At 40.4% G+C, this 12,376-nt stretch overlaps 1 protein-coding gene across 2 annotated transcripts in view; it reads right to left on the bottom strand.

Moving 5' to 3' along the window:
* The window catches only part of LOC122796436, a 2,401,740-nt gene that overhangs the window by 702,205 nt on the left and 1,687,159 nt on the right, over nucleotides 1–12,376 (bottom strand). For both annotated transcript variants that reach the window (XM_044064916.1, XM_044064908.1), the window contains exons 5-6: nucleotides 2,271–2,318; nucleotides 2,058–2,176 (exon numbers count right to left, since the gene is read on the bottom strand). In XM_044064916.1, the coding sequence (XP_043920851.1) occupies nucleotides 2,058–2,176; nucleotides 2,271–2,318 (167 nt within the window). The remainder of the gene's footprint in view (nucleotides 1–2,057; nucleotides 2,177–2,270; nucleotides 2,319–12,376) is intronic.

Here is a 12,376-nt window from a genome sequence, read left to right as displayed (position 1 = left end):
TGTGCTTCCTGTAGGAACACTTACTTTCTGGGACAGTCATGATATATTAAAAAAAAAAAAAAAAAAAAAAAAATCACAACATTCAAGCTTTAATCATACACAAGTAATACAGTTCAGTAGTTAAATAACAGAAAGTCCCATCAGTCTCTGATGTTGCCAGGAAGAAAAACAGCAAAGTAATGCAAACAAGGCAGTCACTCGCTTCTTATGGAAAAACTAAAGGTACCATGGTCTGCTCGCGGCAAATCATGAAGAAGGCACAGTCTACTCGTATTATGACTAAGCAAAAATTGAAGATGGCATGGTCTGCTCGCCTTATGACTAAGCTTCCAGCTGATATTCTCAGCACAGAAAAAAGCCCCCCCCCCCCAAGTATACCTCACTACCCTAGAAGTCAGGCCAGAAAAACTTACAGTAGACATTATGTGTGGTATCTATATCTAATCTTTCTCTCTCTCTGACATATCCATCCACAACCTCTTTTCCAATTTTGCACATGGGGTCGGGGCATCCCTTCAACAGTGATAATCATCTACAGCCAAGGTTAAAAAAAGGTAAACTAAGACCCACAGGTCTCAACCTCTCTGCTCAAGAATCAGGCACACAGCAAAAGATGAGGGACAAACATCCAAATCAGGGACGACTTTTTAAATATACCTATAATTTACTTAACAGAATAACAAGTTTTGAAACAACATGCATTTGCTACATAAGAAATAAGAAAATCTAATGTCTGGCATTACTGACATTACTATCTAATTGTAATTCTCAGGGACTTAACAAAAAAAATAAAACTTTAAATGATGATAGGACACAAATACACGGCAAAATCAGTGACTGGATAATCACTTGAAACAGACTGGACAGTTGAGAATTACATTGGTAGCTGCAGTTAGCAGCCAACAACCTCCATGGTATAAGCAAACTTACAAAAGTGTTAAACCTGAACTGAAATTGAAGACTTTAAAGTAACTATTTTTTTTAAAGTGGAGTTATATGCAGATCTGCATGTGTGTACATACATATGTGATTTTGATAGTTTGGTGCAAGAAATCTAGAAAAAAACTAAATATGACGGAGGGACAAAGGCCCAAAATATGGTCAGACTTTAAAAAAAAAAAAACATTGCTCTGACAAACTTAGAAAGTTGCTAGAATGCCAGGTTTTGCGATTTGGCATACATTTTCTGAAAGATATGAAGTCTGAAACAAGCGTCTGTCATTATTTAGTAACTTCAGTCCTCAGTGACTGACCAGAAGACTACAAATTTGATGATGAACAGACCAAAACTATGAGACAAAAATCCAAACATTCGGCAAAATTCTGGACAGTTGAGAGGTATGGCTTTTGCTTTAATATTGTCATGTGGCACTGTGAGTTATTTAATACATGTGATGGCTTGCACTTTATTAAGATCCAAGTCAGTTGTAAGGAACAAAAAAAACTCATGACTTATGTTGCAAAACAGTTTGCAGTGGATTATGCAGTCTTATCATCTTTTTATTTGTATTAATGTTGTATCATGATTCTTGACTCTGTACAGCTGGATTTATTTAGCTTTAAACACTCACGCATGTATATCTATGGAAAAGCTACATCTGTTAGATTACAAAGCTTCCATAACCATCAGGGGCATATTCCAGAGATCACAGAATCCACTTGGAGTCATCCAGGTGGCATCCTAATTACTTTCACACCATGAAGTTCTACCGTCACACGTAAAGATAATGCTGTGAAGTGTGGAAAGAAAAGCTTAAATGGAAAAAAAAACTATTTAGAGAAAGTCCAGTGAAGAACTAGATGCATCCCTCCAAAATCTTTAAATTATGATCAATCAAACCATTGCAGATACTGTGTAAATGTTTGATGCAGTGAGCACTTGTGCCCAGGCTGACGCAACAAAACTGTAAAGGATCTTAAATGAACAAATCTAACCACAAAAAATACTCTATGAGATTAAAAAAAGAGAAAAGAAAACATGGATAAAACAAATACAAAATAAACCAGAAATTTGAGAAAATCATAAGATGCTGAAGTGCTGGCATACAGTTACTTACCATCCTCTAACTACTTTAACAGAAATCACAGGCGACAGCTTCCAAGAGGTACAATCATCCATATCATGGAACGCTTCAATTATTTCCTCACCAAATCCTGGCTGACTATAAATCACCATCTGCAAACAAAGTACCATGACCATCAATGCATTAGACAGCAACAAATACAGAGTATAGATGTACTAAATACATTTTAACTGATGTATGACTTACCTTTCCAGGTCTTGGATTGATTATTTCATGAGGTACTATTTCAGGAATCTGAAACCAATAGGAAATTGTAAGCATGTTGTGTTAACAGAATAATATAAAGATGTGCTATTTTATTAACCTGCCTAATATTTCTGTAAAGAAAGGAAATTATTATGTCATATTAAGTAACAGATCAAGGGAACAGGCAAAAGAACTGTCTTTACTGCTGTGACTCAGAAGTTATTTGAAACCACTGGAACCAGGCGAGCATACAGCCACAATAGAAGTGCTAAGCCATCACAGATGCACATGACACTAACATAGAAGAGATGTGATCCTTTTGTTGAACAGACAGACATTTTACAACAGAGCAGGCTCCAGCTTTAAAACTACATAAGCCCTTTCTCTGGAACAGACCGCCAGCTACAGCTAACCTGAGATGGGGGACACATGCTGTCCAAAAGTTTGTGCAGATTCTACTCTGCAATATATGTTAGTCTAAGTGACTGGGGACCAACATAATATTTATTTTGGTGAACTTAAAAGGGGACAGCAAGTTTGCTGGTCCACAGCTACAAACCACACAGAGCATAGGCCAGATATGGGTAATTGGAGGGGAGCAAAAAAACTTGTGTTTAGATATAGTTGAGTTATTCAAAATACAGTAAATAAATCAAAATACCGGCATGCAGTATTTAAAGTGATAAAGAATATAAGCTGCACAATTTGATGTTGTGCAGAACATACATGGAAACAAATTCTATGAAAACTGAACCACCATTATTTCAGTAAAAGGCTCTGTATACAGCTCGTATTTTAGACTAGCTTTTCATTTCTGCATCAGTGTTTGCAAGCAAAACTATGTTTTCTGAGGCAAACAATGGAAGAGCAAAGGAACATATTCTATCACATCAGTTATTACTCGCATTATGTTTCAGCAATTAATCAGTACCTTGTTAGATGATTGGCCAATAAACAGTGCAAATGCTGAGGGACATAAAACAATGCTTCACAACCTTTAACAGAGAATGTTCCAAGAAAGTACAGTTGTGTACACCTACCATAAATGTAGATGTTCGAGTGTCTTCACTGTTGCAGTCATGACTGTAGGGTTCTCCCTGCCAGCAGGCAGCCCTCGGTCGGCCAGAATCCCAAAGTCTGGGTCCGGCGTCGGCTGTTCAGTCATGCTCCCTGACGTCAGAGCGCCAGTAGTACAAAGCTGACAGCAGACGCCATCTTCTCCAGTTTTTCTTGCCCCAGATGTCAGGAGTCCCAAAATGAAAAAGGTCCCATAACCTTTGCAAATACACCTCAGAAGAATGGTGAAAAAAGGAAATACACAAAAGTAAAAATAAGAGGGGACAGGAGGGAGGGAAACCCAGACTGCAACAGTGAAGACACTCTAACATCTACATTTATGGTAGGTGTACACAACTGTACTATGTTCATTGTGTTTCACTGTTGCAGTCATGACTGTAGGGTAGAATCCCAAAGCTGAAAGAAAGGGAGGAGGTCATACAGAGGAAGGGGCGGCTAAAAGGCCCTGCAAGACTGCAGAGGCAAAGCCTGCCCTAGACTTAAGTAAAGAGGTAGATTGTAGTGCTTAGAAAATGTATGCACTGAACTCAAGTTACAGCTTCCAAAATGTCCTTGGTAGGAACTCCCCTGAGGAAGGCCGCAGAAGTGGCAGCAGCTCTGGTGGAATGAGTCCGTATACTCCCTGGGATTTGCTTTCCATGGTGAGAATAACAAAATCTGATTCCATGAGCAATCCATTTAGAAATGGACTGTTTTGAAATGGCTTTACCTTGGGAACTTGAAGCATAAGAAACAAGCAATTGTTCTGATTTTCTGATGTCCTTGGTTCTGTTCAGGTAAAAACGTAGCTGTCTGTGCACATCCAAGGAATGTAAGATCCTTTCCCCTTTATTTTGAGGAGTGGGGAAAAAAGGTTGGCAAGTGAATAGTTTGATTTAAAGCCACTTTGGAAACCACCTTAGGCATGAAGATAGGATTAGTCCTCAAAGATACCCTGTCTTGATGAAAAATAATATATGGTTCCACAGCCATAAGAGCTTGTAACTCTGAAACTCTCCTGGCAGAGATTAGGGCTAACAGGATGGCTGTCTTCCAAGATAAAAACTTGATGTCAGAGGAGGCAGCAGGCTCAAAAGGAGGCAAGGTTAGTTTTTCCAAAACATAGTTGAGATCCCAAGCAGGAATAGGAGGAGATCTAGGAGGTCTTAAGTTCTTAGCTCCTCTGAGAAACTGTAGCATGAGTTGGTGGGAAAAGATGGGAGGGTCTGTATTATAATGAGCAGAAATAGCAGAGGCATGTATCTTAATGGAAGAGAAAGAGACCCTTATGTAAGAGATCTGTCAAGTAAAGTAAAATTAAAGTAATGTTAGGAAGAAGAGGATCAGAATCCTGAGCCTGCATCCAGGAACAATCTTTTCCATTTTCCTGCATAAGATTTTGTAGTGCTAGGACGTCTGGCTTCTAAAATGACATCCATAACCTGCTTGGGCAGTAAAGAAGAAATCAAAGGCCCTGGATTAACCAGGCCGCCAGGCTAAGAGTTCTGACATGGGAGTATAGAACCTGACCCTGATGTTGGGACAGAAGGTTCGGTGACCGAGGTAAAACCCAAGGTGGCTCCAGGCATAGGTTTTTTAGAGTTGGATACCAAAACTGCCGAGGCCAATTTGGAGCCAGCAAGATCATCATCTTGGGCTTGTCCTGTTTTATCTTCAATAAAACCCGTGGAAGAAGAGGAAGAGGCGGAAAGGCATATCCCGAGAGGTTCCTCCAACTGAATGACAGGGCGTCCACTTTCCAAGCTTCTCTGGAAAGACCTGGTGCAAAAAGTCTGTAGTTGATGATTGAGATGGGATGCAAAGAGGTCTATGTGAGGACATCCCCAGACTGCTGTTATCCGCCTGAATATTGTGGTGTCCAGCATCCACTCGTGTGAATCCGAAAGATTTCTGCTCAGACTGTCTGCCAGGAAGTTTTGTTTTCCTGGTAGAAACTGAGCTTGAAGATCCAGATTGCAAGCTAGAGCTGTGTTCCATAGATCCATGGCTAGTCTGCAAAGGGGGTAGGAATGAGATCCCCCTTGCTTGTTTATGTACCACATAACTGTGGTGTTGTCTGTCCATATTAACAGTTGTCCTGGTTGTAGAAGATTCCTGAAGGCCAGTACAGATTTCTGAACGGCTAACATTTCCTTTAGATTGATATGCAGGTGCTTCTGATCCTTTGTCCAAAGGCCCTGCAAACAATTGCCCTGGAAATGGGCTCCCCAAGCATAATCTGAGGCGTCCGTGGTTAGAATCTGACAGGCAGGAGGCAGACGGAAGGGCTTCCCTTTGTTTAGAGCACATGTCCTGGACCATCAAAGAAATTCCTTTTGAAGGCAAGGAAGGATGGAGATCAGTATGTCCAAACTGTGGCAATGCTGAGACCATACACTTTTTAGGTACCACTGTATTTTCCTCATGTGTAGTCTTGCATATGGCACGAGAAGGATGCAGGAGGCCATGTAACCCAAAGCCTGCAGGAATTTCCTTGCAGATAGATGGGTTAAAGATGCCAAGGTTCTGAAAGTTGAAGCCAGCTGTAACTGTTTTTCGGATGTCAGAAATGCCATCTGGGTTGTAGTGTTTAGAAGTGCACCCAGAAAAGTTATCTGTTGAGATGGTGTCAAATTTGACTTTATGTTTACAGAGAATCCCAGGAACTTGAGGAGGTTCTGTACAAATTCTAGATGCTGGAGTAAGACATCCTTGCTGTCTGACTGAATTAGACAATCGTCCAGATAAGGGTAAATTTGAATTCCCTTGAGTCTGCAGTAAGCTACTACTGGAGCCAGGCATTTGGTGAAGACCCTGGGCGCAGTAGATAATCCAAAGGGCAGCGCAGAGAATTGAAAGTGCCTCGATCCGGCTTTGAACCGGAGGTATTTTCTGCAATCCTGTCTGATGGGAATGTGTAAATATGCCTCCTTTAAATCCAAAGTTACCATCCATGCATTTTTGGACAGCATTGGAAGTAGCGGCTGAAGAGTAAGCATCTTGAATTTTGGAATCTCTAGAAAGGTGTTCAAGACTGACAGATCCAGAATGGGTCTCCATGAGTTTTGCTTCCTTGGGACTAGAAAAAGCCTTGAATAAAAACCTTTTCCCATCTCTGAAAGAGGAACCAGTTCTATGGCATTCATAGCCAAAAGAGCTTCCACCTGGTTTAAGGCCTCCATCCATTGATGTTTTGGAAGGTCTGGCCATCCGCTTGGCCTTGGCAAGGTATGAAAATGGAATTTGTAACCTCTTAAAACCACATCCAAAACCCATGGCAAGGTATGAAAATGGAATTTGTAACCTCTTAAAACCACATCCAAAACCCATTTGTCTTGGGTTATTTGAGTCCAATTTTGATAAAAAAGAGAGAGTTTTCCTCCGAGAGGGGCTTCCAGGCAAGAAGTTCCTGTAGCTCAACAGAGGGAGTCATTGAGTTTGTTTCCTTTGAGATTGTGACCTGTCCTCTCCTCCCCTAGGGGTGGAAGCAGTCCACTGTCTTGGTCTATAAGCAGCTTGTGTTTGAGGCCTCCCTCTGGAACGTCTATATCTACCCCTCTGAGGCCTGTCAGAAGTGGGAAAGGACCAATTTTTTGAAGGCCAATTCCTGCTAAATCTAGGAGGCTGTACTTGTAAGAAATCTTTAACTGACTGCATGGATTTCGCCTTATCCTCCATCTTTTTAATCACCTCTTCAGCTTTTGATCCAAACAAAACATTATGCTGAACAGGAGCATCCAATAATTTAGCCTTTACTTGTTCAGGTAAATTTTGTTCCTTGCATGCCTTCTAATGACTGTGCCAGAGGCCGCAGCCCTACAAGAAGCCTCCAAGGCATCAAATCCACAGTGTAAACCATGCTTCCCAACCTGTTCAGTGGCATGCAATAAGTCATGTAATTCCTTATCATCTGCACAGGCAGAAATGGAAGTAAGCTTTTGTTTTAAGACAGACAATAGAAATTGCTGGTATTAAACATATGAAACTGACAGTTTAAAGCCCTAATGGACAAAGTAGCAGAAGTGTACACCTTTTTGCCCCATCTTTAAAAGGATCAAGAATCCTTTTCAGTAGGAATGGGATTTTTGGCAGAAGCGGCCTTAACTCCCTTAGGACCCTGAGAAATGGTTTCAGGGTCAGCAGAAGGGTTCTTGTATAAAAAACTGAAGGGAATCAGGAACCCTGTAATATCTATCAGGCTTAACAGGAGCAGGAGGAAAAGAGTCAGGGGTTAAGTTAGCCTCCGAAAAGGCATCATCCACAATATCCAAAACAGGAGGAATAGCCAGGAGTCTATGTTGGGGAAAAAATTCCCTCAGTCTTTTCTTGGATTCCGAAAACTCCTGTCCTTCCCAGTGGAAATGTTCCCTCATTTCACGCAAAGTTTCCCCAAAAGAGAAATCCTAAGGGGGAGAAGCTGAAGGAATGGATTCTTCAGCATCAGAATCCTCATAAGGAGGGAAAGAATAATCCTGATCAGAAGAAGAAACTGAGGAAACAGAAGCCTGATCAGAGGAATCATAATAAACATCCTGCCTTGGCCTTTTGTCTGGAGGGGGATGAGAACCCCTAATCATAGTAATTAAATCCTCCGCCATCTTGAGTAACTGTTTCTGTGACTTGGGAGCCGGTTCAGAAGAGGCCTGTGTTGAAGTCTTTGACTTTGAAGGAGTCTTTGCCTTTGGCTTTGCCTTTATTAGTAGCTGAGTAGGCCTGAAAACCCCTTCGGAAGCCGGTACCTGCACAGCAGCTCCAAACCCATCCGAAGGAGCACTGTCCGAAGGTCCTGCAACAGAAATATTTAAAGGCCTGGTTGGCTCCTCATGAGAGTCCGTTTTGGCCTTCGGTTCTGAAATGGCCGATGACAGGGGCTGCAAAAGCGCCTCACTGACGATGGCCGAACCTGAAGCTGGCTCCGCTTGTGCGCTATCATCAGATTTGGACCTCGGAGGCCTGTCTTTATCCTTGCGACATTTGTGAACTCCGGTAGCCGGGACCGTATCAGACGACATTTTGTAGTTAAAGCGCCTACCGAAGTAATGAAAAGCAAAATCGTACCTTCGCTTAATTGTACGTTGATTGAATCTAGCACAAAACCGACAACTAGCTACGTCGTGGTCAGGGCCCAAGCAAGGAATACAGTAAGAATGAAAATCCTTATGAGGTATTTGCTTCCCACATGAAATACAATTATTAACTTTTTCTGACATCGGAGTGGAGCAAGAAAAAAGTTTCCCCAATGGGGTACTTAGCTTTGAGTGGAGAAGAAAGTCTTCGGATCGAAGTATATCAGTAAAATTCGTCAGGAGTCAGCCGACCGGCACTTGCGAACTGCTATCACCGCACGGCAAAAAAGACTGGAGAAGATGGCGTCGGCTGTCTGCTTTGTACTACCGGCGCTCTGACGTCAGGAAGCATGGCTGAACAGCCGACGCCGGACCCAAACTTTGGGATTCTGGCCGACCGAGGGCTGCCTGCCGGCAGGGAGAACCCTACAGTCATGACTGCAACAGTGAAACACGATGAATCTCTCTCATTGTGTTTATCTCAAAATGTAGGGAAGTACAGGGAGGAAGAATTGTGTGTGCTTTTAAAATTCTGATGATCATAAGTGTGATCGTCTGAGCAGCAGAACAAACACTACAAATAAGAGGATAACATACATGCATGCAAATTACACACGCACACAGTTACTCTCAGAACTCATACCTTTGAGTCTATAATTCTACAAGACAGCCACAAAACAAAACGTTTGCTTAAATATTTGTTTTGAAGCTTTTAATAACTTATGGATATTAATTTTATTGGTAAAAGTTAATGAAATTAGTTTCTGTGAAAAATAAGTATCATAGTTGATTTGCAATTTAACAAATTAGCTACAAGACACCACTGCATTAGTCAGTCTATTCCACAAAGTATTTTATTATTCATTCATTAACCAGGTAAGCCACTGGATACAACTGTTTCTTTTCAGTGTTGAACCAGGAATACTGTATTTATCAATGCTTGTTTATCATGGTAGCACACTGATCAAAACTGACCAATTGCTGGCATAGCTGGGGTTAAAATATTTTCCACAGTTTATGAAGTAAAACAGGTAATAATTGCTTAAGTACAGACCCAACATCAAAGAAAGATGTAAAAACTGATAACACAACAAGCACAAAATAAAAATAAATTAAAAAAAACAAACATTTTACATGGCTAGTATTTACATTACATATGTACAATACAATTTACATGTCAATGAGGTGGCAGAAAAGAGGAAAGGAAAGTCAGTTACAAGTAGATAGAATGGCCTGGATTTTAGATGACATGGCCATTGGGAAAACAGGCAAGTGGGCTTGTTTTAGCAGGTATAGTTTAAGTTCCACTGTTATCTTGGCAATTGGTAATTTATTTTAGCAAAGCGAGGGTGTAATGGTACAGAACAGACTTGTTTTGTACAATGGAATTCTGAGTGTGAGTGTTTCTGAATAGTGCCTTATATTAGGTTTTTCTCATGGAGTTTCACTGGCATGAAAATATTTTGAGATGTAGTAGTTTGAGGGATCCTAGTAGTAGGTCAGCTTGTTACTTAATGGGGAAATATTTTGCTTAGTTAAGGGTGACTGAGAAGTATCCTGTGAGCAGAGTTAGTGAGAAGGGGGCAGATGCAATTAGTGATGGCCTGCAGAATAGTAGCTTTTTTGCTGAAGGCACAATCAATGATGGGGAGACTGTACTCAAGTCAGGAGAGACTGTCTCATTTGGTTGGAGAAGAAAGGAAAGAATACATTTTGACCCTAAAAAAGGATGGCGTTGATCTTTGCTTTTTTTTCTATGTAGCATGAATGTTAAATGATTGCTTGAGCTAAATGCCAAGGCTGAGAAAAAAGTACTTGTTTTTATGTTGGAGTTGTGTATATATGAAATAACTATGCTGCTTGGTGAATGCAAGAGTTTTTGGGACTTCAAAACAGCATGGCTTTGGTTTCTGCAGAGTCAAGTATTAGCTTGTGGTTAATTAACCAAGATCTGACTAAAGCTGGGAATGTATTTCGGTATAACATCTCAACCTGCATATGGCCACATCACCTGAATACAAAATGAAAGCTATCTGGAGGAGGTGGTAGGAGAGTTTGTAATACAGAGAAAAAACTGCAGGGAAGCAAGAACAGATCCTTTTAAAACTCCTTTATCGGGGGGGGGGGGGTCCTGAAAGTACAACCCTATTTTGATTTTGCAGTGTGGTTGAAAGGAAGTTTACTAATGTCTGTTAAGTTTATTTAAGAAGAGACTCTCATCAATGAGATCAAATGCTTTGGTAACATCCACAAACAGACCTCTTGTAAGGTTCTCTGTCTGTATTTGTAGAATATCCGCAGTTATGCTCCACAAAGCTGTCATGGTCCCCCATCCAAGCCAGGCTCAGTGTTGCATTTTGGAGAAAAGTTGGTACTTGTTGGTCATGTCAGGACAGTTGAGTACAGACATTTTTTTTAAGCAGTTTGCCTAGAACTGATATACAGAGATATGGTGAAAGTGTGAGATATGGTTAGGGTTGGGTTGTTTGGGCAGTGATTTAATTGCAGCATTTTTCTAGATGTGTGACATGAAGATTTTATATATATAGGTTATAGATGTAAGGGGATGGGGTAAGGTGCTTCCTGCAGTGATATATGAACCACAGCTTTAGATCACTTGAGCCACAAGAGATTCAGTGGGATTGCTGTTTAACAGGTCTATAATGTCTTTAGACTGTATGTGTCTGACACATAATGGAGGAATGGTGGGTACAGCAGCAGCCAGTTCATAGGTTACAGTAAAAGAACAGGGTGTCTATTTGCTAAAGGTGGCTGAACTCATGAAGGAAATCCTAGGATGATAGTTTTGTTTTACCACAACAGATCAGTTGAGTTATGCCTTCTGGAATCTTTCAGCATATCAGCCAGTTTAACTTGACTCCAGAACTGTTTTGGTAATCTTGGAGGTCTGCCTGTTTGGTTTTGTGTCAGTTGATTTTTATTTCTAGAAACTGATTGTTTGCCTAAGTTCCTCAGAGTGACAATGAAGGTCTAATTATCAGTACTATGGTCCCGTTTCCATTTGTGCCAAACCTCACAAATGACTTAAGTGACTTGCTTAGAGCTGTACAGTAAGCAAATGGGGGGGGGGGGGGTGGAAGGAATCAAACCACATACTCATGACTACAGGAAAGTGCTCATTAACAATCAAGAGGCTTAACCTTCTGCTGCAACTGCCAGGTGCCTCTATCTCAAAGCTGAAAGTAAGCTAGCTAGATGAACGTACCAACCGAGCAAAGAAAAATAAATAAAAAGATCAATACTACAGGTCACATGGCATGGCAAAAAAGTTAACCTATAGATATAAAATCATCTAGAGAAATGTAATACTGGATGCCAAATGGAACTGCTGTAGCATGCTTTTCATGACCTAAGCATTAAAGTGTATAAAAAAGAAACAAAACAAAAAAAACTAAAAAAGCTAGAACAAATGCAAAACAAGACCAAGACAGGCAAGAGTGACATGAGGTTTTCCAAGAGGTTTTATAATATTCATTTTAGTGATATGAAACACTAACAATTTAAAAAACAAAGAAAAAAAAGCTATAGAAGCCCTGTTACTCCACAGCCATAAATTAGTTGAAGTGAATTAGTATAGAGATGATCTGGTCAACAATGTACTCAAGTTACACATTTTTCTGTTCTTACTATCAAATCACATGCAGAAACACAATTGATTACCACCAACTAGATAGACTAAAAAAAACATGAAAAAATGGAATAAAGATTTCACAGTAAAAGAATAACCATGAATATTTAATGTAGGATAAAATATGCAGTTAAAATAATACACAACATAACCAAGTCTCAAATAGAAGACAGGTGCAAAATGAGTGAAAGCTATCAAAAAACAGACATCTGGAAAGTTGATCTGACAAATTGAGAGAGGTCATTTAAAAGGAGCATGTTAAGGTCAGCCCAACACAGAGGGGGCTGAGTTAAGGTTACTGAAGGAGAGATCTTGTGAGTTAAGAGCACAGCACT

This window comes from Protopterus annectens, chromosome 1.part0 (assembly GCF_019279795.1).
Source record: "Protopterus annectens isolate FY-2018-M chromosome 1.part0, PAN1.0, whole genome shotgun sequence".
Classification (NCBI taxonomy): Eukaryota; Metazoa; Chordata; order Ceratodontiformes; family Protopteridae; genus Protopterus; species Protopterus annectens.
The sequence above is the reverse complement of the archived record's forward strand: the minus strand, read 5'-3'. Positions and strand labels throughout refer to the sequence as shown.